The 25,103-nt window shown below is 37.2% G+C and overlaps 1 protein-coding gene across 6 annotated transcripts in view; it reads right to left on the bottom strand.

Annotated features, from left to right (window-relative positions):
- Positions 1–2,548: 2,548 nt before the first annotated feature.
- ZDHHC21 (zinc finger DHHC-type containing 21) overlaps positions 2,549–25,103 on the bottom strand; it is a 49,067-nt gene continuing 26,512 nt past the window's right edge. For 4 of the 6 annotated variants that reach the window (XM_027883741.1, XM_027883743.1, XM_027883744.1 and 1 more), the window contains 2 exons: positions 17,749–17,792; positions 2,549–3,341 (listed from right to left, as the gene is read on the bottom strand). In XM_027883741.1, coding sequence (XP_027739542.1) covers positions 3,044–3,341; positions 17,749–17,792 — 342 coding nt within the window. In that variant the 3' untranslated portion in view covers positions 2,549–3,043. Of the gene's footprint in view, positions 3,342–16,860; positions 17,275–17,748; positions 17,793–25,103 lie in introns of those variants that run through there. The other 2 variants (XM_027883746.1, XM_027883742.1) reach the window with 1 other exon arrangement.

Here is a 25,103-nt window from a genome sequence, read left to right on the forward strand (position 1 = left end):
CCTTTGATTGTCTTCGTAAGGAAAAAACCATCAGTGATTCCGAAAAACTCCTTTTGTTATTGCAAGTCTAGAGCAGTAATTTTTTCACTAGTGGATGGAGCCTAGTGTCCTGAGGCTATCCATGGTATGTAGAGACTATTCCAGTGTTGGTCATTCCCTTTCCGTGATGGTCAATAGGCCTGTGAGCAGACACAAATCACAGCTCATATCTCCTAGAAAACTTTTTATTTACCCAGCCACTACTGGATCCAAATCATCAATATTAATAACAAACAGCTAACCACAGGTCACATTCACCTACTGTCTCCTGTAGTTGTCAGTCACACACCTCCACATGTGCACACACTCGTTTGTGCTGGGCTGAAGCTGGGAGACCAATACCAGCTGCTTACAGTGATGGATTTACAGGTTTTAGGTATGTGTTTGGAAAGCCCCTCTGGTGCACATACAGCCCTGCCTCAGCCCTCACGGGAACCCAAAAAGCCTGCTGGTCTCTGCAGTCTAGCAGTTCTTGGGAGACTTTCCCACACTGCTCCTCAGCATGTACTTTTCCTGTTTCTCCTGCTGTTTTCTGGTAAATATTTTCATCTATTGTCATTGGCACCTGCAAAACCCATTCAAATAAACTCACACAGAGACATCCTTTATGGCACCAGGACTTTTCATTTCTATTTAGGGAGGACTACATGCCTCCACACAGCACAGCTGGAGCAGAAAATAATGGCCTCCACTGGTTTTACTTGATGAAACAAAATTCCTGAGGAAACAAAAGGCAAAGAAAGGGAAAGACACTGTTCTGGCTGATTTCTTTTTTAAAAAAATTGTATTTAGTTTATGTATTTCATTTCAGTGTTTTTGCTGGAATGACATAAAAGGGTTTGTTATTAGATATGAGGCACAGGTAACAGAGTCTCCCTGGTTTTGGGAGCATCATGTGTCTGTGTTTCTGAGAATAAACCAGGGGTATCAGTGTGCCTATTGGATTATCTCTGAGTAAGACATGGTTATTTTCACTATCACTGCTCAGGTAGTAATGGTTAATGATTTCCCCATGATAAGCATTTTCTTAGTCTTTCAAATCCTGCCCCAGTTCACAGTCTGAAAGCCCATTTTCCTTGTAAAGAGAAAACTACAGAGGCAGGGAGAAGCTCTATATTGTGTTTGGCATTGTGGCAAAAGTGATTTCACCTGGTTATATTGCACAAGAAAAGTGAGAAAATGTGAAGAATAGGCCAGGACTAGAAGAAAAATTCCTATGTGAAAGATGTAGGAACTTTATTTCCTGTTAACTGCCCAAGACAGATAAATTTTTTTTGACAGCATTCTTCCAGTAAAAGGGATCCTCCTTATTTTGTGCTGACAGTAACCGTAATCCCCTCCAGACACTAGGCAAGACTTCTGACTTCACACAGCATCAGGCTGAGTCAGGCCCAGCATCATTCTGTGAGAAATGCTAATGCAGTAGCTGACTGAGTTCTGAGCTGCAGGAAGGCAGGAAGCACAGGAGGCTTTTAAACATTGTTCAGCAGTATGTTCAGCACTGTGAGTCACAGAGGCTGTGCTAGTCAGGAACTGAGCATATGCCTGCCTTGGCATAAGGTTGATTTCTCTTTGGTCATCCAATGGATCACCACTATGAGTCCCGTACAGGGGCTATAGAAGTAATCTCCATAGATTTAAGATGTTTACGTAAGACCTGCAATTTCCTAGCAGGTCTTTTTCTGCTGAAGGGTCTGTCCAGTTGTTAAAAGGACTGCACCTACTATGATCTTCTATTTAACATTCCCTCCTGCTCAGTTCTGGTAGGATGGTGCTGTCCTAACAGAGAGCACTTCAGGTTACTCCTCAGGTTGTACCCCATGGTAGGCAAGCCAGATGCACGTGGGTCAATGCAGATGTATTTTGCCTGGAGTTTTGGTGCTACATCAATGGACCTCACATAGATATCTATGTCATGCAAGAGGGGAGAGTTGACTTCTCCCAACAAAAGCACTAGCTGGACTGAGTAGTTATCAGCAACCCTGTAACTATAGGCATGTGATTTAGGTACCCATCTGTCACATGAAAATGAGTAGATTTCCTTGACTTTTAGTGTTTGTCTGCCAGTGCCTCAGGAAAGTCTTGTGGGATCCCCTCACTGAACAGTCCTGACTGATCGGAGGGCAATTTCACTGACTTACTCAGGGAAATATGCCAACAGCATTAGGGAGACCCCTCAGTAGGTCTTCCCAGTTTGTGACCTCACAGTGGGTCTTCCCACTTTGTTAGAGTATGTTACCCATTGCCAGTGACTGCCAGAACCCATGAAGGACTCACGTAACAGTTTACAGAATAACTCTTTATTAATATAAAATTTTGACAAGTTAAGGTTCGAGGGTTGCCGGAGATAGTATCTGACTGCAAAAACATATTCAAAGCAATACACAGAGAAGCTTTAATCCCCAGTAAAGGTATTCAGTGTGCATACAGTATGGTGCTTATCCAACAGGTGTCCCTGTGGGTGAGAAGACAGATTCAGCCCAATGGCTGAACCCAGCACCTCCCTAACTTTTCCCCCATTCTCAACTTACTTTTATACTATTTCTTTATATTTAGGTGAAGCTTGAGTGACTTGAGTCATAAATACCTTCATTACTGATTGGTGTAAAATTCTCTTGCTTCATTTTTAAAGATAAAGTCAAAAAAATACAGGCCATGTGCCCAGTGTGGGTGATCATACCCTGGAGGTGGGTACCTTTGGGATGGAGGTGTGCTCTAATATTACAATTAAGCTTTAATGAAGTTGACCTGAGGAGACAGATTTCACCACAGTTGTTGGCTCAACAGCAGGACATCTTCTCCCATCTCCCTTGGGTGACAGGTGCTGTGCAGTTTATCATCTGCAAAGTACCATCAAGTCCCCCGCCCTGCAAGGATTTCTAGAGCCTGGCCACAGTGTCTCCATGGTGCTCCATTCCATCCCCCTTAGCAGGTGTTTACTGTTGTGTGGGGAGTCACTGCAGAGCTGCCAACTGTATTCCACCCAAGGAGTAGCAGCTGCATTTTACCCTATAATTTCTGTACCATTATAATTTCTGTTAGGTTGTGAATATAACTTCTGAGTTTCCTCTGATTTTACCCCAGACATCTTTCCATACCATCCATTACGTGCTGAATGCCTGGTACTATTGTGACCTGATCGAAGTTTTGGCCTACTTTGTTGTTTGGGTATTTTTTTCATATTCATGTGTTTCTGCATCTTCGTTTTGTCCAGTTTTAACAGATAAAGTTTAGCGTTGTGGGCAGACCATGAAGTCCAACAACCTGGCAAATCTTCTGCTGTGACATGAGATACCCCACACCTATAGGAAAGAGCAAACATGGTGAATCAGAAGTCCAAAAGGAGCTCAGTGGTGCAGCACTAGAAGAAGCTAGTCCAATTTCTTTCAGTTGATCATCTTTCCATACCCCAATGAGCACAGAACAGAGAACAGCAAGCCCTATGTAAATGGAAAGAAGCATAAAATTTGACTCAGTTTATATCTGGGAAAATTAATATCTGTCTGAAAATGGCTCCAGAGTCTCAACAGTGCCAATTTTTTAAAGCTTGTTCCCAAAAGAACTTCATATAATAGTGTGGCTCAATTCATCTAAGCAACTTAAAATTCTAAAGATGTAATAGACATATTGAGTTAATCAATTCCAACCACCTAGCCAGCTCCTCTGGCTGATAATAATCAAAACATATTTAGTTCATGGGATAGATTCTTACCTTCAAATGCCCATTTGCCTTGGTGAAATAACTGCACAAGATGTTTGGATAGAGAGAGCATATCCAGCAAAAAGCTCACTAAACAAGCTGACCCACAGTTGCTATCCTCCTCACAAACTAATTTAACAGTGCTTATTTGCCATCCATTTTACATGATAAATAAATACAGCTCATGCTACATAACACTGGTTTTGTACACAACTACTACTGTACTACAATATAGATCTTCATGTTCATAAACTTCAGGAATTATAATATATAACTAAAAGTGCATTTAAGGCATGTTTGCCAAAACCTTTTCTAGACCTAACACTTATAAGGAACCTCATCAATACTCTCCTAGATGCAGACGAAATACTTTTCCCTCCACGTCCTTTTAGGAAATACATTGTTGTTTACTGCCTATCTGAGAAAACAAATTGTTCTTCCATCCATGCACATAACTTTTCTCCTAAATCCTTTATCAGAATCAGCCACAAATTGCTATCAGAAAATTTGCCATTGTTAACTTTCTCAAACAAAAGAGATGCAGTTGAGATAACTGTTTCAACTAAATACTCTTCTGTATCATTTGCTTTTCAGACTAATTCAAGATGTGCTTGTAAGCAGTCATTTTGTTCATACTTCTCCAAAACTGCCGAAGTATTCATGCTTATCCATACATGCACACTAATTTCAACTGTGAAATTAATTTTTCACAACTCTTTTTCTAAGCAGTTAAAATAGGACATCTAGAGAGTGACACAGATGTAGCGTTAATATCTTGCTGTTCAATTGCATTTGACTTAATATTTCAGAAAACAGCATCTACATTTTAAAGAGAAGGCTCTTCTCTGATGTCGAGGGATATCAATTTGGTTGGCTAACACATTCAGAAAAGGAGTAATTTTTGCTTGAATGACAAAGGCATGCAGGTAAGAAATCTGATCAGTTGGACGTGACCTTGGGTGAAGTTCAACAATTCCTTCAGTTCTACACCTTAAGTATCTGCAGTCTTTCAGTGTCTAGTTTTTGATAAGTGAGTTCTATACGGAATTTACAGGAAGACTTGGGAAGTGTGCACTGAGCGTCCCAGCCGGATGCACTCATTCATAACTCAGCAATTCCATGGGGAAGCTCCAAGGAATTGCGCTTAACAGAATAAAACCAGCTGAACTGACAACAGCAGAAAGGATAATGAGACCAAGTAAGAGACTAATTTTCACCAAAAATGCTAGTACATAGTGACAAAAACATCACTGCTTTTACCTGTGCATAGCTTCCGTATATAAACAGTTTCAGTGTATTTCACTGTGGTCTTCTGTTAACATCACAAGCCTACACTGCGGCACAAAGAGTTGACTTTCATGCCCCATGCAACATCACCACGAACAAACTAATAAGCAGACAGGGAGTATTAGTGATGGTGAAGATAAAGGCTTACTGAAATAACACAAGCATGGTTTCAGACCTTTTGAAAATAACTGCTTTTGGCAACTCGAGGTCTGTGGGCTGCAAAAATGTCATTTTAGTACCACTGTGCCAACAGCAGAGCTTGTGTGCCTAAACTGAGATCTCAAAAAACAATGAACGGAAAGTCACTTTGAGTGACTTTGAGTGAAAATGAAACGGCATTGATTCAAAAAAATGAAAAACACTCTGTTGAAAAAGTCTTCAAACCCAAACATTTTCTTGTAAAAAAGCCCAATTTAAGCTGCCATTTCCTAATTAAATGGTTCAATTGCATATACTTTAAAACTTGAGCTAATCAGGACAAAATTAGATGTTTACAAGCATACTGATTTCATCGAACAGTCAGAAATCAGGTCCTGAAAAATTATTTATTTAATTCAGTGTGTGCATCTCCTCATATTCACTTACTGAGGTCCAGGCATACGTTTACCCTGGAGAAGCGCAAGTAAAGCTGTGTTTATGAAGCAGGTACTCAGACACAATGCTGCTGAGACTCCTGATTAGTTGTCAGTTCTCATTGGAAAGGTGTAAGATGCTCACATGGTCACAATCCTTCTCCTTTATCTTCTTCTGAGAAGCAACACAGGTTGTTAAGTTCACCCTGTAGGAATTCTTCATTTAGGTGCTCAGTAGAACATCAGCAAAAATTTGTTAGGATTTTGAAGTTCAGATTTTACGTGAATCTTTCCAAAAAGCAGGCCCTTTAGCAGGGATTGTACAATCCTTCAGTTATCAATTCTTGCTTGTCTTTTGGTATGGGCCAAGCCACTGTTTAACTGGAAGATGACAAAAAATGGAGTGCTTGAGTTCCACCTGACATCAAGCATTTGTTTCAAGTGACAGTATCTTCAAAAGAAGCCTAAAGAGTCTGCCAGAGAAAAAAGAAACTCATGTTCAGGTATCTCACCTGGGGAAGTAGGCCAGTGCCCAAGATTCCTACAGGTAAAATAATTTTTAACTGCTTCCTCTGTGTTGGTAACAAATATTTTATTTCCCTGACTTTATAAGGCCCTCCTCTGCTATTCACAAGGAGATTCTTCTGAGGCACGAAGATGGTGCTAGATCTCTTTGTTCATACAAAAAAGCAAGCAAGAAGAAAGAAGGGTTGCAGAGACACACAGCATCCCCATCTCTGCCTGGTGTGCAGTGGCTGCAGTGCTGTAACTTCATAGACCTGAAAACTACGTTGGGTTAAAAATCCATGCTTTATTCCTCAAACAAAATTCCCGACTCTTCAAGATGCAGGAAAAAAAAACCAAACAAAAAACCAAAACAAAGCAAACAACAAAACCCAAAACCACCTAAACAAAACTGAAAAACCAAAAAATTTAAAACCAAAACAAGCAAACAAACAAAAACCAAAACAGAAATACCCAAACCAACCCCCTAACCAACACACTTGGACTGGTGGAAAAGGCATTTGCCACTCTCAGAATATTGAGTTATTGGGATATGAGATTATTTGATTAGTCAAGAAAAAATAAACTCTTGGCTGATTTGTTCTGTGAGTATTAAAGCAGAAGAATGAAGAAACCATATCCCGATTTTTCAGTGCCACGATTAAAAACACTTGACATAAAGCTGAACAGCTGATGATGCTGAAGGTGTTGTATTATTCTTGAGTGAAGAAACCTACAATTAAAATTTCCTGTCCTGGATGTTAGTAACAAATAACCAGAATTTCCCCCCCTATCCATACACATGCTGCATGTATGGGGTTTTGTAGAAATATGCCCTGAATATGCAACTGTATAGAAAAGACCGGGGGGGGGGGGCAACGCCACAAAGATCCAAACTGGATGCAGAAAGGTATTTTCAATTTCCCTACAAGTAGTTTCTATAATAAAGGCATATGCATAAAACTTGAACATTTGAAAAACCAAAATAAATTTATCTCAATGTGATCATCTAAGGCATACTCATCTGTTACACTTTAATCCAAATTCAAAGGTAGAAAACTAAATGCAGTTTCTTATATGATCTTTCTCCTTGGTCATTGGTGTATCCAAAAAGTTTATTAGGATGAGGTGGAAAACACATGTATTCCAGTCATCTATGCACTGCTGGATGCCAGGAAGCCCAAATTCCTTATCTGACCTGTAGAATATGGCTGTTTCTTCTGAAGTGGATTATCTAGGTTTCTGTGACCTTTGTATAATACACCTTTGGCCCCGTGGATTTACACAACTCCCACTTCAGAAACCCAGATGTCTTCGCCAAAAGAGGTCACACAGAGAACTGGAGGCAGATCTTCTAAGTCCCAGACCTGCTGTCTAACCCAGTGAGTTAGCAACCATTAGCTATCAGAACAAATGATCAAATTCCACCTTTATAGGGCTCAAATTCCTGCATTGTCTGCACTTACCCTTCTTACACTTTGTATTTACAAAAAAAGAGCAGCTCATCACCCACATGGCAGCCAACAGACTGGATTTTGGGGGATTTTGGCCACAGCTACAGGAAAGTCCTAGCTTCATAGTATAAAACAGGTTATGAAGCATATCCTAACCAGCAAGACCATGTTGTATCTGGGAATAAATTTTACTTGGGCTTGATAGAGTTGTTATTCCTTCTTTTCTCATCCAGTTAATTTCATGTTCATCTCTGTGCAACTGAAACACAGTTTTATGGCTTACTGCATACAAAGCTGCACATGCTATTAGTTCTTAAACTAATCCTTCAGTGATTGTTCAGAATGTTTTTGAGATGGGAAGTATAATGAGAAAAATATGGTGAAACTAGAGGATATACAAAGAGTGTGCTGTAACTGGCACAAATTCTGACCTTTTTTTTTTTTTTAATCAGTTTAGCTTAGCTGTATTTTATTCAGACTAACATGTCTGCCATCCTTCCTGGAGCTTGTTTACTCAGCTGGATATCTACAGGGCCCAATTTTCCCTCCAACTGCCCTTCCACACTAGTATAATGGCAGCTCACACATGCAATTGGTCAGCCTACAGGAGTGTCTGCATGCATTTGTTCATCTGTACTACCTGGCTGCCTCCTAAAATGAATTTGTAGATACAAAGTACTGTTTCATTCAGTTTATATAATGACAAAACACATCAAGAAACACTTCCAGGAGCTTCAGGCACTAAAAATACTGGAGTGTGCATATTAAAATTACTTTCATGGGCAAGTGGGGATATTTCCAGACATCAGAAAGATGGCATGCACTCTCACAAGTCAGTTGTATCTAAGTATCTAAATACTAAACTAAATAAAGGTCATAGCAGAGATAACCAGATTTGAAATCATTATACGGGAAAAAGAGGCCCATTGAAATTTCAGACATGAGAAACTGAAGTAATTGGCAGAAGGTAAGAACAGCTTTTTCTGGAATACAGACAGAACAAAGAATTTAAAGGCTGGTTTTATGCTGTTGTGGAAAGATCAGTATGGAAGTGACTTTTATTACTGTTATTTGAAGAATCTGGTTCTTGGTTTGGAACAGAAGACGCAATGTCTGTGGCAACAAACCATCATCATGTAGTTTTTTTGCCCTTACTCATAAAGTGACACAGTTAGGTATTTTAATCATTTCTTTGCAGGCATAATCAGTGTTTTTTTCTTTGGTTCACTAGTCTTGCAGTGGATCTTCTTAGGTATCTAGGATCTTCCCCTTCTTCTAAAGCTGAGACTACTGTTCACACCATACACAGCAGCTTTTATTTCTCTCTAATACTTTTTTCTGTGGAGACTGTTGCACTTTTTTTGCATGATTAAAGCTAGTATGTCCTTTGGAACTGACACAATGTTTGAAACTTCTCTGCATCAAAATCTGACATAAATTCACATGTAGACAAAACAAAAGACCTGCTGGCTTGGATTCACTTAGCTCTCTTGAAAACTGTTCCAAGGAAGAATTATCTAATACATCATATAATTATTTTTTTTTAAAGGTAAAGATTAAAAAACCCAAACAACTCTGCTTTTGTAATTCGAAAAATGGCAATTTATAAATTTTTCAGTTTATATCTACATCAGAGGTTCCTACTCTGGTTGGAGTTATAGATAACTGTGACTATGGAGACTGTAACAGTAACCAATACTGTAACTAGTGTTGTTATACCAACATTATTTGGTATACTAATCCCAATGGAGAAAGTTTCCAATGCTTCCCCCAACACTCAGCTCTTCTCTTAAAAGCAAACAACAAAGCTCAGATAGCAATTGCTTCATTAACTATTCAGTAATTTTTCCCAGTTCAGTTTTTCAAAACAATCATTTGGGATTATAGCCTATTCTCTTGTAACAATAACAAATATTCAGCAATGAGAGTAATTTATAACAGAATTAGGAAAATGTAAAAACAGACTGCAAAAATATTAGCCAACTATTTACACAACTTTAAACCAATATAAATGAAATCCAGAGGAGAAAAAGAAACTTTTCTTTTTTTTTTTTATTTAAAAATAAGATTTAAGAAAAAAATATAAGGACAAAGAATTCTCAATGGGAATTAAAAACAATCTATAACTTAAATCAATTTTAAAAATTCCACGGAAATATTACATGAATGAAATAAAAAAAGATGAATAAAAAACAATACACTGCTTATCAGCTGGATATACTGTTACACTTTCGGATTTCATGAAAAGAGTATCAGAGTAAGCTTCTCTTATTCAGTCATTCATCTCGTACATTACCCATTCAGGTACAACCAGTGTTAGACCTTGTAATTTTCAATTACTCCAGTATGAACATTATTCATATTCCAATATGAACATTATGTTTATTTGAAAACAGTCAAGATCAAACTAACAACAAATCAGTAAAACTCAATCACATGCCCGTGTCAGAACTACAAAATTCAGAATTCTAATTTACAAAAATCAGTATTATTTTGCTATTTGTTAAGGAGACAGAGTGATAATTTTCTGTCTATAGGCTACACTGTGATCTAGAGATATCAGTCTTGGGAATGTGCACAGAAATACTTACCCAGAAATGCACATAAATTATCAGTTTCCTATTTTCTAACTGGAAAAGCAGATTTTCTACTGTAAATATAAGCTATTCTTACAGTTATACAGGTGATACTTAGATGGCCCTTGCTGCAACAACTGGCTTTAATCGCTCCACACCACAGTCTAGATAAGACACGAGATGCCACTGCGCAATTTCAGCAAAACTAAGTCCTAGGCCTAATGCAGCCCACAGATACACTTATTTCAATGCCTCCTGAAGTTCAAAAGCTCAGTGGCTGAGAAAGGGGTACAAAAATCTTTTGAAGAACACTTTCTGAGGTATCCAGTCATGCCGTAGGTCACCTAAGTATGGACACTGTATTTAGAGGAAACTACTCTTCCCAAAAGCAATTCCTAGCATCATTCACCATCACACAGACAGTTTTGAGGTCCTAATACTTTGCCTAATTTAGAATTAGATTCAACTTATTAGCGGGGTAGAATCACCTCTCTCAGCCTGTTGGCCACACTTCTTTTGAAGCAGCCCAGGATACAGCTGGTTTCCCGGGCTGCAAGTGCACGTTATCAGGTCATTTTGAGCTTCTCATCAACTAAACAAGATAATGTGAATGTTGAATTATGCTGAATTCTTCTAAATGTGAATGACAGTGTGGTTTGTCATTTTGTGCTGGTTTTGGCTGGGGTAGAGTTAATTTTCTTCAGAGAGGGTAGTAGGGGGCTGTGTTTTGGATTTGTGCTGAAAACAGAGTTGATAACACAGGGATGTTTCCCTTACTGCTAAGCAGCGCTTAGCATCAAGGCCTTTTCTGCTCCTTACACAAGCCCGCCATTGAGGAGGCTGGGGTTGCACAAGAAGAGAGGGGATATGGCTGGGACAGCTGACCCCAAGTGACCCCAGGGATATTCCATACCACATGGTGTCATGCTCAGTATATAGAGCTGGGGCAAGGAGGAAGGCGTTTGCCTTCCCAAGTCACTGTCAGGCGGTCTTAGGGATGGCTGAACACCTGCCTGCCCATGGGAAGAAGTGAATTAATTCCTTGTTTTGCTTTGTTTGTGTACACAGCTTTTGCTTTATCCATCAAAACCACTGACTATCCCCACCTCAACCCATGAGTCCTCTCACTTTTTCAATTCTCTCCCTCATGCTGTTCAGGGGGAAGTGAGTGAGCAGCTGAACAGTGCTTAGGTGCTGGCTGGAGTAAAGTCATGACACATCACATCGCACTTGGTGTTTTATAAACCATGTGTTCATATAATAAACAATCAAAATAAATTAACAGGGACATCTGAAGAACAGCTCAGAACATATTTTAAAGCAGTTATGTAAATTAATAAAGATTGAGGCAGAAGAGATTAGATTTATTCTTAAAATTCCAAGTACATGAGAATTCAAGACTCACAACTGGATTAATTTTAAAAAGCTGTTTTTTGGCACAAGAGCCATAGACCTCCTGCTGCTAAATGTACCTGTGGCAGCACTAGAACTCTGCATGTATTGGCTTAGGTTACGAGAGAGTGACTCAGGCAATAAGAAGATAAAAACAACTTGAATTTTACACAAAATAATGCTGAAGGTTACCAAAAGCTCAAGCTGTGCTTTATTACAGAAAAAAAAAAAAAGGCAGTACTTTCTCAAAACCAATTAAAAGGTGTGACAACTTCCTTCTGCATATTTCAGTGTAAACAATCCATAAAAATTTTCAGATCTCTTAGCAACTGACGATTTGCCCTCAACCCAAACCCAAATGGAACCAGAGATTTGGAATATCAATTTTTTTTTTTTTTTTTTTGTTATTAAATCAAACCAATACTCCATATCTCAACACCTTCCTAGGCTACTTTATCTCATTGTCAATTCTGGTCAAGATGATATGAACATAACTGCAGGTAGGACTACTCTGTGCTGTTGTGTGCTCAGTGAAAAGAGAGGAAAAGAGCCATCAAAGTTGGAAGTGAGCAGAGGAATGAACAGAAGTCATTTTAGGTAGTAACTTTTCAATGATAGATAATGAATGACAACAGGAATGATTTTGTCTGGATAAATGAGACTCCAATATAACCAAGAAAGCTCTGATCTCTTACAGAAATTGTAATTATAAATTGCTCAAAAGTAGAATTTCTTCCCAGGACAAAGAAATGCTTCTTGAAAACATTCCCACTTACACTATCTTGAAACTTCCTACCACATATACATGTTATGGTAACACTGAGGGTCAAATAGCAAATACTTTGGACAAAGGGTCTGGAACTGAATGAGAAGTGACTATCACGTGATTTGTTGTTAGACACTATCCACAAGTTCAGCCTCTGAGCCACTGACAGAAGTTATTTTTAAACCTAACTCCTTCCCTGTCAAACACAAAAATGCATCATGTCATTAAATGCCAAGCATCAACTACTCAGCAAGAAAATTAAGCCTTAAGTCATCTGCTTAAAACAAAGTGCAAAGCTTCTGGAGATCTGGGACCTCTAATTCCAAAGGCCCTTCAAGGATTCACACCAGTTAGCACAGCAGAAAATCTAAGCACAAGATCTAAGGACCATCAAGGAATAAGCTCAAGTAAGTATCTACCTCTTACCCGACGACTAATCTGATGCAGATGGAAGGCCATAAGCTGAGATCTACCAGGGCTTGAAGGAGCACACCATGTGCCCACTACTCATTCAGACCAGGTAAGAGCTAACAGACAGCTACTCAATGGCTATGAGGTATGACTAACAGTGATTTATACTGGGGGTAGTAAAGAAAAACGCTTTAGAAGGAAATAGTTTAGAAGTGCTAATCCAGTATTATTGATGAGAATATATGTAGAATTAGCAGCAATTTTTGTCCAGAAAGATCAAGAGCACACCCTACAAATAAAACACTTCTAAGGAATGCAGTGGTATTTCCAGTTGGGATATTGAGAAAATTGCCAACAGTCAATTGTATTTTGTTGCTCCATTGAAGGTATGCTGGCTTCCTACTAATGAGCTGCAGTGAAATTGAGTGCATACTGGAAAGAGGAAATAGCCAAGTTAAGTAATACATGTAATTGACAGCATCCTCAAATATGTGACAGAAACTCTCTGCTACAAGTAAAGTACTACTGGCAGGAAGGCCAGTCAAATACAGTAAAAAATGCATTATAAAAAAGTGTTTTATGTCAACTAGCAATTTCAAGTTAGCAGAAAACTTATTATCATGTTTCATAAAAAATGCAAAGTTTATTTCTTTCACAGTACTCCAGAAATCCTGCCTTTGTTACTTGCTTCCTCACATACGTCAGACTGCTATAGCACAAAACAAAGAATGAATTGAAAATTTCTGAAATTATTTACTGAATAAATCTGGGCAATTGTAAGACAAACACTGAAAGACATACAATGATGGCCTGTGAATTTGTGTAACTCCTGCTCTTTGCAATGAGTAAACTCTGATATCAAATCAAACCAACACTTTCGGCCCATCTCCATTTTCTCTGTGCTTTTATACATCTCCTGTTCATGTTTGCCCCCTCTACAGGCGTAACAAGGAATAAGCTGCCTAGTTTAAACTCCATCCTAACAATCAGTTCTTAGTTACTTCTCCTCAAGACTGAAAATGACTGTGTATCTGAACTACTCCAGTAGCTGTGAGACAGAACCTCTACTTCAAAGCAGTAAATCTGAGGACAGATTCACAGACATGATTTAATGCATTACCTTTTATTACAGACATGGGGATTTTTCAAATGAAATCTCAAATCCCTGATATTATGAGAAGATAGCTAGGTACCATTCTTTGGTCCTACCAGGAGCTACCCCAAACAGGAAATAAACCAGCTACTTTCAAATGTTTTCAGGGGCTTTTTTCATTAGTTCTTTAACTTCCCTTTGTGCCTCTCAGGAAACCAAATATTGCCAAGTCAGAAGCTAATATCCACTGTGCTCAATGAAGTATGTGTTACTCTGATATTATATTAGGATGAAATTCAGTAACATTATCTATAAGTTGTTTTTAAATGCCTAACAATGACAAACGCTAATCAATATTAAGAATGCAGTTTTTACTAAAACAAAAAATCGTACAGGAGACCTGGAGGGAAAGAAGTGGGATTTCAAAGGAAAGGTTCAATGGATTCATGAATTTCCAATTAGATCATAAAAGTCCATCTGATCTTTTTCTGATGGAAAAACTCTTTCTGAGAATCAGTTTCAGAAACATTACTCTGATAAACTAATAACATTATAGGGCCATTCAGCTAAATTTAAAAAAAAAAAAATTATTAATTTTACTCTCTTAGAGGCCTCTCAAAGAATACAGTTCAATACCTCCTAAAACATGAAGCTTCTCCAAATTCTCCCTTCTGTTCTCCAAATTCTGAGAAAAGGGGCAGAAATTACCTAGCAGTCTTAATCATACTACATATTGATTCCTAATGTTATGATGGGAGACTGAGAAAAAGTAGATTTACAATTAAAAAAAAAAAATTAAAAAAAAAAAAAAAAAAAAAAAAAAAAAAAAAAAAAAAAAAAAAAAAAAAAAAAAAAAAAAAAAAAAAAAAAAAAAAAAAAAAAAAAAAAAAAGGAAAAAAATCCCATACAGCAACATTGGAGGCGTCACGAATCTGCAAAAACAACAGTTTCGTTCGAATATATCGTTTTGAGAATCGGGCAAGGTTTTCACGGACAGGGAGGGCTCTGCTCGGCTCCCGGGGAGCGGTCCCTCGCCCCTTGCGGGCCGCTCACCGCCGCTGTCGCGACAGGCAACCGGCGACAGGGGGCGCGGGGAGCGCGCGCCCGGCTGCCGGGACAGGGGCTGATCCTGGATCTTCCATCCCCACGGAGCCAGCACAACCCACTGCCCCGCTGCGCTCCGCGAACACGAACGAAGCGCTCTGTTCGCCACCGGGGCTCCTGCCGAAGGGCGCGCTCTGCGGGACAAGTTTGGTGCTCCCCGCGCTGCTTCGGTCATACGGAAACACCGGGAAACAGAACGCAGTTATGTGCCCCCTCGGTAAAGGTATCAAAAAGAGTTAAATTCGGGATCCTCTTTCTGAATAAGGTTCAGAACTGTACAATCTGCTAACTACAATAACTGATTAGCACAAAGAAATCTTTTAAAAAAACTACTGTGTTGGCACGGAAAAGGAAACTGCTATTATTCCCCTGTATATGTCAGAGACTATAACAGTAGCATTCCTTAAAAAAAAAGGGAAAAAAAAGGGGAGAGGAGGTGAGGGGGAAAGAGAATACAGACTTTATTATGTATATCCACATTCTTTTGAATTTCCAGCACTGTCCCAGTCTTCTTTTTAAATATTGCTGTCAACACCACCTTGAAGAAAGTCTAAGCTCAAGAAAAATGGCATGAAAAAAATGATTGAATATTAGGCTTGAAATTTAAAAGAATAAAACAATCCATCTATTTTTAAAAAGAGAGGAAAAGTAAAGTTGGATCAAATGTTAGAAGTTTACAAAAGTTTAAAATTCAAGTGATTTTTAAGATGTACCCCTTGAAACTGTTAATGGATCATCAAAATCTATTAATTCGATAAAGGGACACCAAACATTGGCAGTAACTGTATTATAAACAAGTCTTTTAAAATTTGTTACAAACACCGCTCATGACAAGTCTTGCCCTTCGTTTTTGGATTAACTGTTCACAAATAAACCACTAGTTCCCATACAGACTACGTATATTAAATCCTGATTTTGTATCTTTTATTGCATCCAGTTGCATGGCTGCCATTCAACGTGGATCCTAGTCCTGTCAGGCTATGCAACAAACACAAACTAGCATAACTAAAACCACTGGATTTCTAGGAGAAATTCATAGTACTTTCCACAATCATTTTATGCTGGTATTTGTACTGATACAGAGGGCTAAAATAAGTACATAATTTTTCCAGGTACAGAAAGGCCGAGCCAGTACTTTGGCAACTGTTGTCATTTTACCAGATATGAAGGATGCTTTCTTTGGTTAACTACTCCCATACTTAAAGGAGCAATACGCTATCTACTTTGACATAATATCCTATTAAATGAGTTAATATACTTCACTGAACATGTTAGTAGCAAATCTATATTTATGTATAAATATTTTAAATATTTGTATTTCCAATATACAAAAACTCAGACTTCCAGCTAATCATGACTAAAGAAAATATAAAATTTATAACTTTATTGACAATATACTCTTCTTTATGGTACATTATGCTAACTAACTACATCTGCATTTTTAAAAAGTAATCATTCGAGTATTTGCACCATGCAACTTCTTTGTTGAATTATTGCACAGAAATACTTGGGATATAGGGAAAACATGCCTTCTATCTGCACAGTTTACCCTGGAATATTTAATCCCTCTTGTTGACATAGAGACAGGAATATTTTTCACTAAGATTGTATCTAGGCCAAAAGATAAGTGTAAGATGTAAGACTTCTCTATATAAACATACACGTTTATGTGCATTTATAAAAACCTCTCTGAGAAAGGTTTAGGAAGTAGTCTGCCTCAGTTTTAAATGTTGCCTTTTATAGTGGAGTGCTGAACAATTACTATTGCATATCATAAATATGATGGCAGTATGAGGGAACTTACAATACATGCAGGAAAAAAAAAGATTAATATTATCTAGACAGACCTGCTGATAAAAACAGTAAAAAAAAATTTAAGGCAGAATAAGACATTTGGAGAGAAATCTAACCATGAATGTAAACTTCAGTGCTTCCTACAAAAAAAAAGAAAAAATTAAAAAAAAAAAAATTTCATTTCAGTTATTTGCTTTTGGTATTAAGCTCAAAGCCAAAAGAAATCTCTTTGAAAAGCTAATCTGAAATTAAATATGCATAAAATTAAACAATCAATCTGCATGAATCTCAGAACAGAATCAACAACACAACTAAAATAATGCCTGGGCAACATTGTGATGCCTACAACTGGATTTTAATTGACTTGAAGACTGTCACAGTCCTATTATCATAAAACCTGTAACGCATTTCCAGCATGGAGGATCCATCTGTACCCACCATCCACCTGCTTAGACATGATTGGCAAAGTGGTAGGGAACTCGCAGTGGTTGCCTCTGCCTGAAAGGAATAAACCACAGGATCTTCCAGTGAGTGCCAAAAACTTCTGAGAAGGTCTGCTGCCATGGTTTTCGGGGCCTCGATCTACAGAAGACAACATTATTAGTGAAAGACAACATGCCCATAGTGCACTTCAGTCAGCTAGAACAATGTAGGTTGGCTGGGGATCCATTACTGGACTCTGATGAATTGTGTCTCAGCGTCACAAACACAACTTTTCTTTCATTATGGCACGCAGCTGAGGCTTAACTTTGGAGAACAGAAACTATCTGGGTCATCAATGAAACAAAAGCAACTTTTGAAGCAGAGGAGACCTCAGAATCAATGAAATGTATGTAAAAACACAGCAGAAAGTAGATTTTGAACCTATACTTTTGAAAGAAAATATAGTTCCACTGCGTTTGGGTAGGGAGGTTACTTTGTGTACAAGAAATACAAGGCACAGCACCCTGCAAAATCACCTTAACAGAGTTCCTTCAGTTCCTTTACTCTCCCACCCAGTTTAAAAAAACAGCTTACTCCTTCATTTCATCAATGTAAAAATTTTACAGAACTTACATGTCTTCACAACAGTTTGACAGTTTTTCTATACCTGTAGTATCCTGTTGAAGAAAAGAAAACACCATGAAAATTTATTTACATTTCTGTTAAAATGTCATTATGAAAGCAACTAAATAAAGTAGAGGATCAATTATTAGTGTACACTGCTTTGACATTAGCTCAGTAGGTTGCATATTATTTACACGGCATATTAATTTTGAATGAATCTGAAATTACACACACAAATTTTACTCAGTTAAATGATTTTTACACACACAACATGAAACTATACTGTGTAGTTTGATTACAATACCAAAGAATGCCAACAAAAATTTACAGCACTACTACAGCTAAAATTAATTCAGATATTACAATTAATTCATGGGACATTTAGAAGCAATATGTTTAAGGTACAGTCGTGCCATACTTTTCACAAGCACCCATTCCAGACTTGAAGTAGTCTGCTCAGATAATGACAGGAAAATTTAGTAAAATACAACTATTAACACAGATGTAGTATTTTGAAAAGCAGGAGCTAGTAAAAGATTTTAAAACTGTTATCTTCATGAGAATTATAATGCAAACAGTACCACTGGAAATATGTTGAGTTTTCATAGTTGCTACAGTTAAATACCAAATATACAAATTATTCTCTTAAAATGTAATAAAGGCTAAATAACGTGCAGAGTGAAGGCAACTCTACAGCTAACAGCGACTTAAATTCATATTTTACTTTACTTAACATGATTTAATAAGACACAAAGTTTTATAATTAACAAATCAATTTTAGCTTAGAGTATCCCCAAATAAAACTTTTAAAAACTACCAATTTTTTTTCTCACTTTTCACTATATATTTCACAAAAAAAGTTTATTTTGGAAATGAGTATTACTTAAGGATTTTCAATACATATTCATAGTTCATTATGTCCCAAAATCACTCATGAAGTCCAAAATACAATAATTGAAATATTTCTCATGGTTTCCACTCCTGTTCATTGGTAGTTTGATATTTCCTTTTACTATTCTTTGATTCAGGCATGGACATAATGCACCTGTCAGATTATACTAGCATTTGAATAGACCAAGAGCTAGTCTAACTGTCCCAACCATACAGAGACACAAGGACCGTGCTTTAATTAGGCTGCAACTTCACCGACATCTGGAAACATGACTTAGCAACAGAAACCATACTGTGTTCCTTGATTATTCCTGCCATCAGTGCATGCAATTCAGTGCAGGCTCTGCTGGGATGCTGCCCTTCTTTAAAGTCTTAAGGGGGAAGGATAAATGCAAGTGGGAAATAACATACAGGAAGCTGCTTCCCTGCTCCACCAAACTTGGGTGACCTCAATTCCCCTTGCCAAATTTTGTTCTTCTAAATTCTCTTCCCAGCTCTGATGAATTTTGGAATGTGAACCCTTACAACAACCCAAATGGCAAAAATCTTAATTTTGCCCACTACCCACCTAGCTGAATTCCAGATACATGGCAAAGGAGACAAGTTCCCCTCTTCTCATTCCAACCCACTAGGATGCACAAGATCTTCACTGATTGTGCGGAGAAGGTATGCCCATAGCAAAGCACATAAATCATTCTGACCCCATCATTAGGTGGGTTTTAACTCCCACTTAACAGTAAGGGGGGAAAGACCGGAGCCAACAGGCAGTAAACACTATCTGTTGTTTTGATTCCCACAGATAAACTGCTGCTACTTTTACCTTATGGGCCTGTCTAGCATATCTTCCCTCACCTGCCACAAGCAGCAGGAAAGCATCACAAGATACAAGCCATTCTCCTTGCTAGGGCAGGACCTGACTGCACAGCACAGGGATATTCTGCTTCCTTGGGTTGGCTTTTTGTCCAGCTCTTGTCAGAACAAACACCACCTGTACTGATTACAGAAATTCACACACAGCTTTCTGAATAAAAAGAACTAACTAAACACAGAGATTAGTTCCATGACATTTCAGCAAGGTAGTAATAGCATTTTCATGAGATGCTATAGCTCCTTCTGTAACTGCAGAAATATCTCAGCTCTAGATCAACTCAAAGCTGTCTACCCAGTAGTACAAAACAATATTGGCATGTTTGAAAGCAACAATGAGAAATATTTTTTTTTGGTAAAACTGTAGCATCCTAGTCCAGACTCTAAATTGATTTATAGCTATGAAAGATTTATGCTATCATATCACAAAAGGTTCCCTAAACCAGTTTTATCTGCAGAAGTAACCAAATCCCTTAAATATGTTTTTAAAATATGTTTCTGCATATTGCTTATTCATTTATACACTTGTACTGCTCCCTAAGATACTGTGTTTGAGATTTCTGGAGGAATTCCTTGGTTGGGAACCAAAGGGTGTATTTCGTTTTAATTGTTGTCATGGCATGTTATCAAGACCTGAAAGATTCTCATTAGGTAACTGCAGAAAATGACTGTAAGAAAAGACTGTCCAGCTTTCACACCTTTAAAAGATATTAATAATTTCCCTTCCCTTCCTCTCTCCCTATCTTCCTTTCTTTCCTTCTGTTCCTTCCTTTCCACCTCCCTTATTCCCTGCCTCCTTCCTTCCCCCCCTTCTTTAAAATGCCAACACATACTTAAGTTTACGTTTGCTTTACTGGGCAGTGTGTTCTTTGCTTCTGGGATACTTTTTCAGAATTGGAAAAAACTTTAGAACCACATTTTAAAAGCTGCAGACTAGGGCTGGAGGGAACTGGAAGAAACACTGCTCTGAAGCTTAGCCACTTCACAAATGCTGGTGACTGAACTTAAGAAACATAAAGCCCCTCATAGCTTCCCTCCCCCAACACTGCTGCCAAACATTTGAAATGTACTTTCATTTGAGTGAACTAATTTACCTTTTCACATGAAAGTGAAACTTCACAGCACCCCAGGAAAGTCAGTAGCCCCTCTGGAGATAGGAGATGAAGGAAAAGGAGAGGACCACAGTTGAGTTTTGACCTGTTATTTAAGGCTTCCTTCTCAGACATGAATTTTTCTTCTTTTGGCAACAGAGATCAGAATAACCACTATTCTTCTGAATGACAAGGTGTTCTGCTCATTAATACATCTCACAAATGGCTTTCAACCAGAATATCATCTCTCTTAATTATGCACTAGATGTATACCAAGGTTTTGCTACAACATCAGAATTACTGTGTTCAGCCTAAGAGGCTTTAGCTGTCTGCATCTACTATCAGCTTGGATTACTATTAATACAAATAGAACTCTGCTAAGACTTTTTTTTTCCAGACTCACAGCTAATGCTAATGTTAAAACCTTTTGGAGAATTGGCACTCATCCAAAAGTTGAAAATAACTTAGTATGAGCAAACATGGCATATCTATTGTGTCCTAGTAATCTCTAACTCAAAAAAATCCCTTAAAATTTTTAGATAAAATTAAGATTAAATTGACAAACACACAACTAATTAATTTCACAAGATAGATCATCAGGATCCCAAAGACATCATCCAGATTGGAAACAACGATTGTTTCTGCACTTGTTTCTTCAGAAACACATACCCTCTGATAAGCATCTTAAAGCATCTAGAGTAAAAACATTATACCTTAGTGAGAAAGGCAGAAGAAATTAGAGGAAATAAACACAGGAATCATAAATAACAAACCAATTTAGAAGATCAGGAAAAGGGCAAAGTGTTCCTTCTGAGGGGAGGAGGAATGTGTTTTTTTCACTTTGAGGACATACTACAAGTAAGAGTAGCTTGTTTACTCTAAGTTAAGGAAGCTACTGCCATGGCCAAGACTGCTTCAAAAGGAAGGAGGGGAATGGAGAGACACATCTATGAGCACAGAGTTCTGCAGACCAAATTCAGATTCGCTTGCAAATGAATGCACCCACGTCAGCTCCTAAGAGAAATATATCTTTTACATCTATGTTTTTTATCCGCATAATCAACTGCCTGAAAAAAAAAATAAATTAAAAGGTCACATGCATTGTGTAACAATCTGTGCTACAGGATGGGTTTCATCATGAACTAATTTATCATGAAAAGAACATTTTTCTCTTACTGATCCATGTTTTCCAGAGAGGAACTGTAACTCGTAACTTACAGGACTAACTCCAAAGCATGCAGCCACAAGTTCAGTTTTTCTGGTTGAGTTTTTCTTCTGTGTTTGCTCAAAGTAACATAAAATCAATACAGCTCTACTAAATACTTGCAATAGAAGAATGTAAGCATTATACTATGGTTTTAGTATTTTCAAAGGCTAGGTATATAGATGAATCAGCAGAAAAGTATGATGAAGAAAAATGGAAAAAAACCCAAGTCTTCCTGGACTTGCAGCCACTGCTCTTATTTGAAAGTCCAAGACTTACCCTCTATATGAACAATACATTTTTTCATTCCTTCTACCTAACATCCTTTAATGGTATGTATGCAAATGACAAGTGAGCAGTTGAAGAATATAAAATACTGAACATAGAACATTTCATCTTTCTGAAATTTTCTCCTTTTTTGGCATTTAATACATTTTTGTCTTGCACTGGCCCATTTTTTAGCACTGCTTCCTTAATCTAGACTTCTCATCACACAAGGTAATATGATTAATTTTATCAATTACAATTATGTTCAGCCTGAAAATTACTAGTTCTGTTTTAACTTTAAATCTGTGCTAAATGAAAAATGAAGATACACTATGTAATATCTAGGGAATGGTCCTGCTCTCTTCTGTGCTCTGATTAATTTAGATAAATAGATTTCCAACATATGTATCAGAAAATGATTCAACGAAAAGAAAATCTCTGGTAACAAATAAGTGATATATCTACAAAGGAGGCAATACAAACTGATCTCTTAACTTCAGCCTAGTTCAAATCCATGGTGTGTTTGGTACAGCATGACAAGATATTCAACAAAACATTATTTTTCTTGATACTTAGAAATGCCTTCTAAAGACAAAAATAGCAGGGGAAAAAACACTTAAGAAGGCTAGTTGTTGATGTTCACACAGAAGTCATTTCAATGGTCTGATGCCTAAATCTGACAGGCAATATTTAAAAAATATCTATTCAGCCCCCAGAACACTCAAACATAACTTTTATAGTTACTTATTTTCAACTTGTTAAAGGTACTTCCTTTACTATCAGAAAAATAAATTAGCTGTAAAAGAACTTCTCCTTGAGTGATGAACAGGGGATACTTTTGATATTCTATGATATTTTACACTCCTTGAACACTATAAAATCTCTTCTGATAAAATTTTCTAACTTACACATTTTAATTATAATATTGTAAACTTCAATAAAAATATTCACATTTACCTAAGACCACGTAGCGACCTAAATAAAACAGATGAGATCTCTGGCCACTTAAATTTATTCTTGAATTTCACTTGAATTTATTATTACATTTAAATAGCTCATAAAAGAGGTTTCCTAAAATAAACTAATAGTTTATTGTTATGATAAATATGTGTTAAAGACTGTCAGGATATCTTCATAAAAATGTTAAACAACCTGCTAGTCTATTTGAGAAAAATAAGGTAAAGATAAAAAGAATGTATACAGTTAACAAAATTGTATTTAAAGACCAGAACGCTACTAAATCCTGACTATTTAATTTATAGTACTTTACGCAGTCTTCTAATAGGAGATCTACCTATAGGTGGATTAAAGGTAGAGACAGGAAAAGGGGCAAGGGTTAAGAATAACGGGGAGGAGGAAGACAGACAATGTTAACATGAACTTATTTTCTGTTGCATCTCAAATTTCCAATTACCATTTGGGTTTATAATTTATAGACCCTTTGGTCACCCTCTACAATTGCTTTATATCTTACATTTTATTAGAGCCAGGTAAAGAATACGCCTGCCTGGAAATCCTAATTTCCCCAACCAATCCTAATTTTTAATATGCTAAACTTAATTATGAGGATTAATAGTTCCTTGATTACACTTCTGCCATGTTTGAAAAAACAGGAAAAGCCCTCAGTAGTCACTAATCAAAATAGTATTTAATAGATTATCTGATTAAAGATATGATTACAAATATTTTAATCATGAAATACTTATTTTTAAAGACAAAAGCATTTCAGCACAACTAGATCACTTGTGCTCTCTGCATATTAAATCAGTAATGGATCAATGCTATAAAACATGCAAAGAATTAAAAAGCCTTTGATTTTATTAATAGAATATCTGCAGCTACATTTCCACTATTTTGCAATTAAACCTTTGGAAAAAGGTTGAAAAAATACATAGTAAAATATATTTTAAAAATATTTTAAGGTGAAAAGGAGAAACACTGTGACAATAAAAAATAAATATCTACATTTTAAAATGCTTCTAAGGGGAAAAAATTATGTGGTAGGTGTCCTATTGTGTACCAGACAGGCTGCTGAACAGCATTTTCCCTTCCACCCTCCTCAAAGCAAATAAAGGGAAATTTCTCTTCCACATCCACACAGCACTGATGCAACAGGATACTGGCATATCACTGTACACCATTCAAACAGTTAATTAACAGGAAACCCCGGTAGCATTAATTAAATTAATAAAGTCACTGTCCACTTAGTTTATGATAACGCATCCACTACCTTGTACAAAGACCACATGGTATCTATTGAATTTTTAAAAGCCCATCCATTACATAGTTCTGCCCCAGAGAAACAAGTTCATTACTAAATAGTTTCAATGAAAAGTTTTTCTTTGCAATACTAGCATAAACCATATTAAATCATATTTAGTGGACTATAATGTAAAAATTAATAAAATTTCTTTTCTTCCACAGAAATAGTTTGTTAGGACATACGGAAAAATGAAAACACTGTTTAGTGTTTGAAATAAAAACAATCAAAGGTAATCCTCTAAAATTAGGGTTCAGATTAGTCTCTGCAAAGGATGCTGTTTAACCGAAACATCTGGTAGTGTTACGTTGAGAGACAGGCCTTTTTTAACTTTGGAAATGAGATTAGTAGATCAGTTATTTGTAAGTGTCCAAGTAATTTCTAATTATTTTATCTGGGTCACAGATAATCCGCTTTTACAGGGCTCCCACAATGACATCAGAGGATCACTGTTGAACTGATTATCCTGTTACCTTCCACCATCCATGGGAAGACCGGATTTTCCTTTTGTACAGAGAAAGAGAAAGAAGTGGCTGATTGCTTCAGACAGGTGGCAGCCAACAAAATAAAGATCTTGAGAGGAAGAAAACCTCACATATGCAAAAGGTACTAGCCTTAAAAAACTAGATATGAACAATTATCAAAATAACCAGACAGGTCATTGTTTAAAAAACACCATGCCATTATTGTATTTTTTATAGTAACGAGTGCTCCTGGTGGTGCAGTGGCTAAAACACAGCGTTGTCGACGCTGAGATCTGGGTTCGATTCCCGGTTAGGACACT

This window comes from Empidonax traillii, unplaced genomic scaffold (assembly GCF_003031625.1).
Source record: "Empidonax traillii isolate 1590-97213 ecotype Southwest subspecies unplaced genomic scaffold, ASM303162v1 scaffold133:size1091145, whole genome shotgun sequence".
NCBI classification, from domain to species: Eukaryota; Metazoa; Chordata; class Aves; order Passeriformes; family Tyrannidae; genus Empidonax; species Empidonax traillii.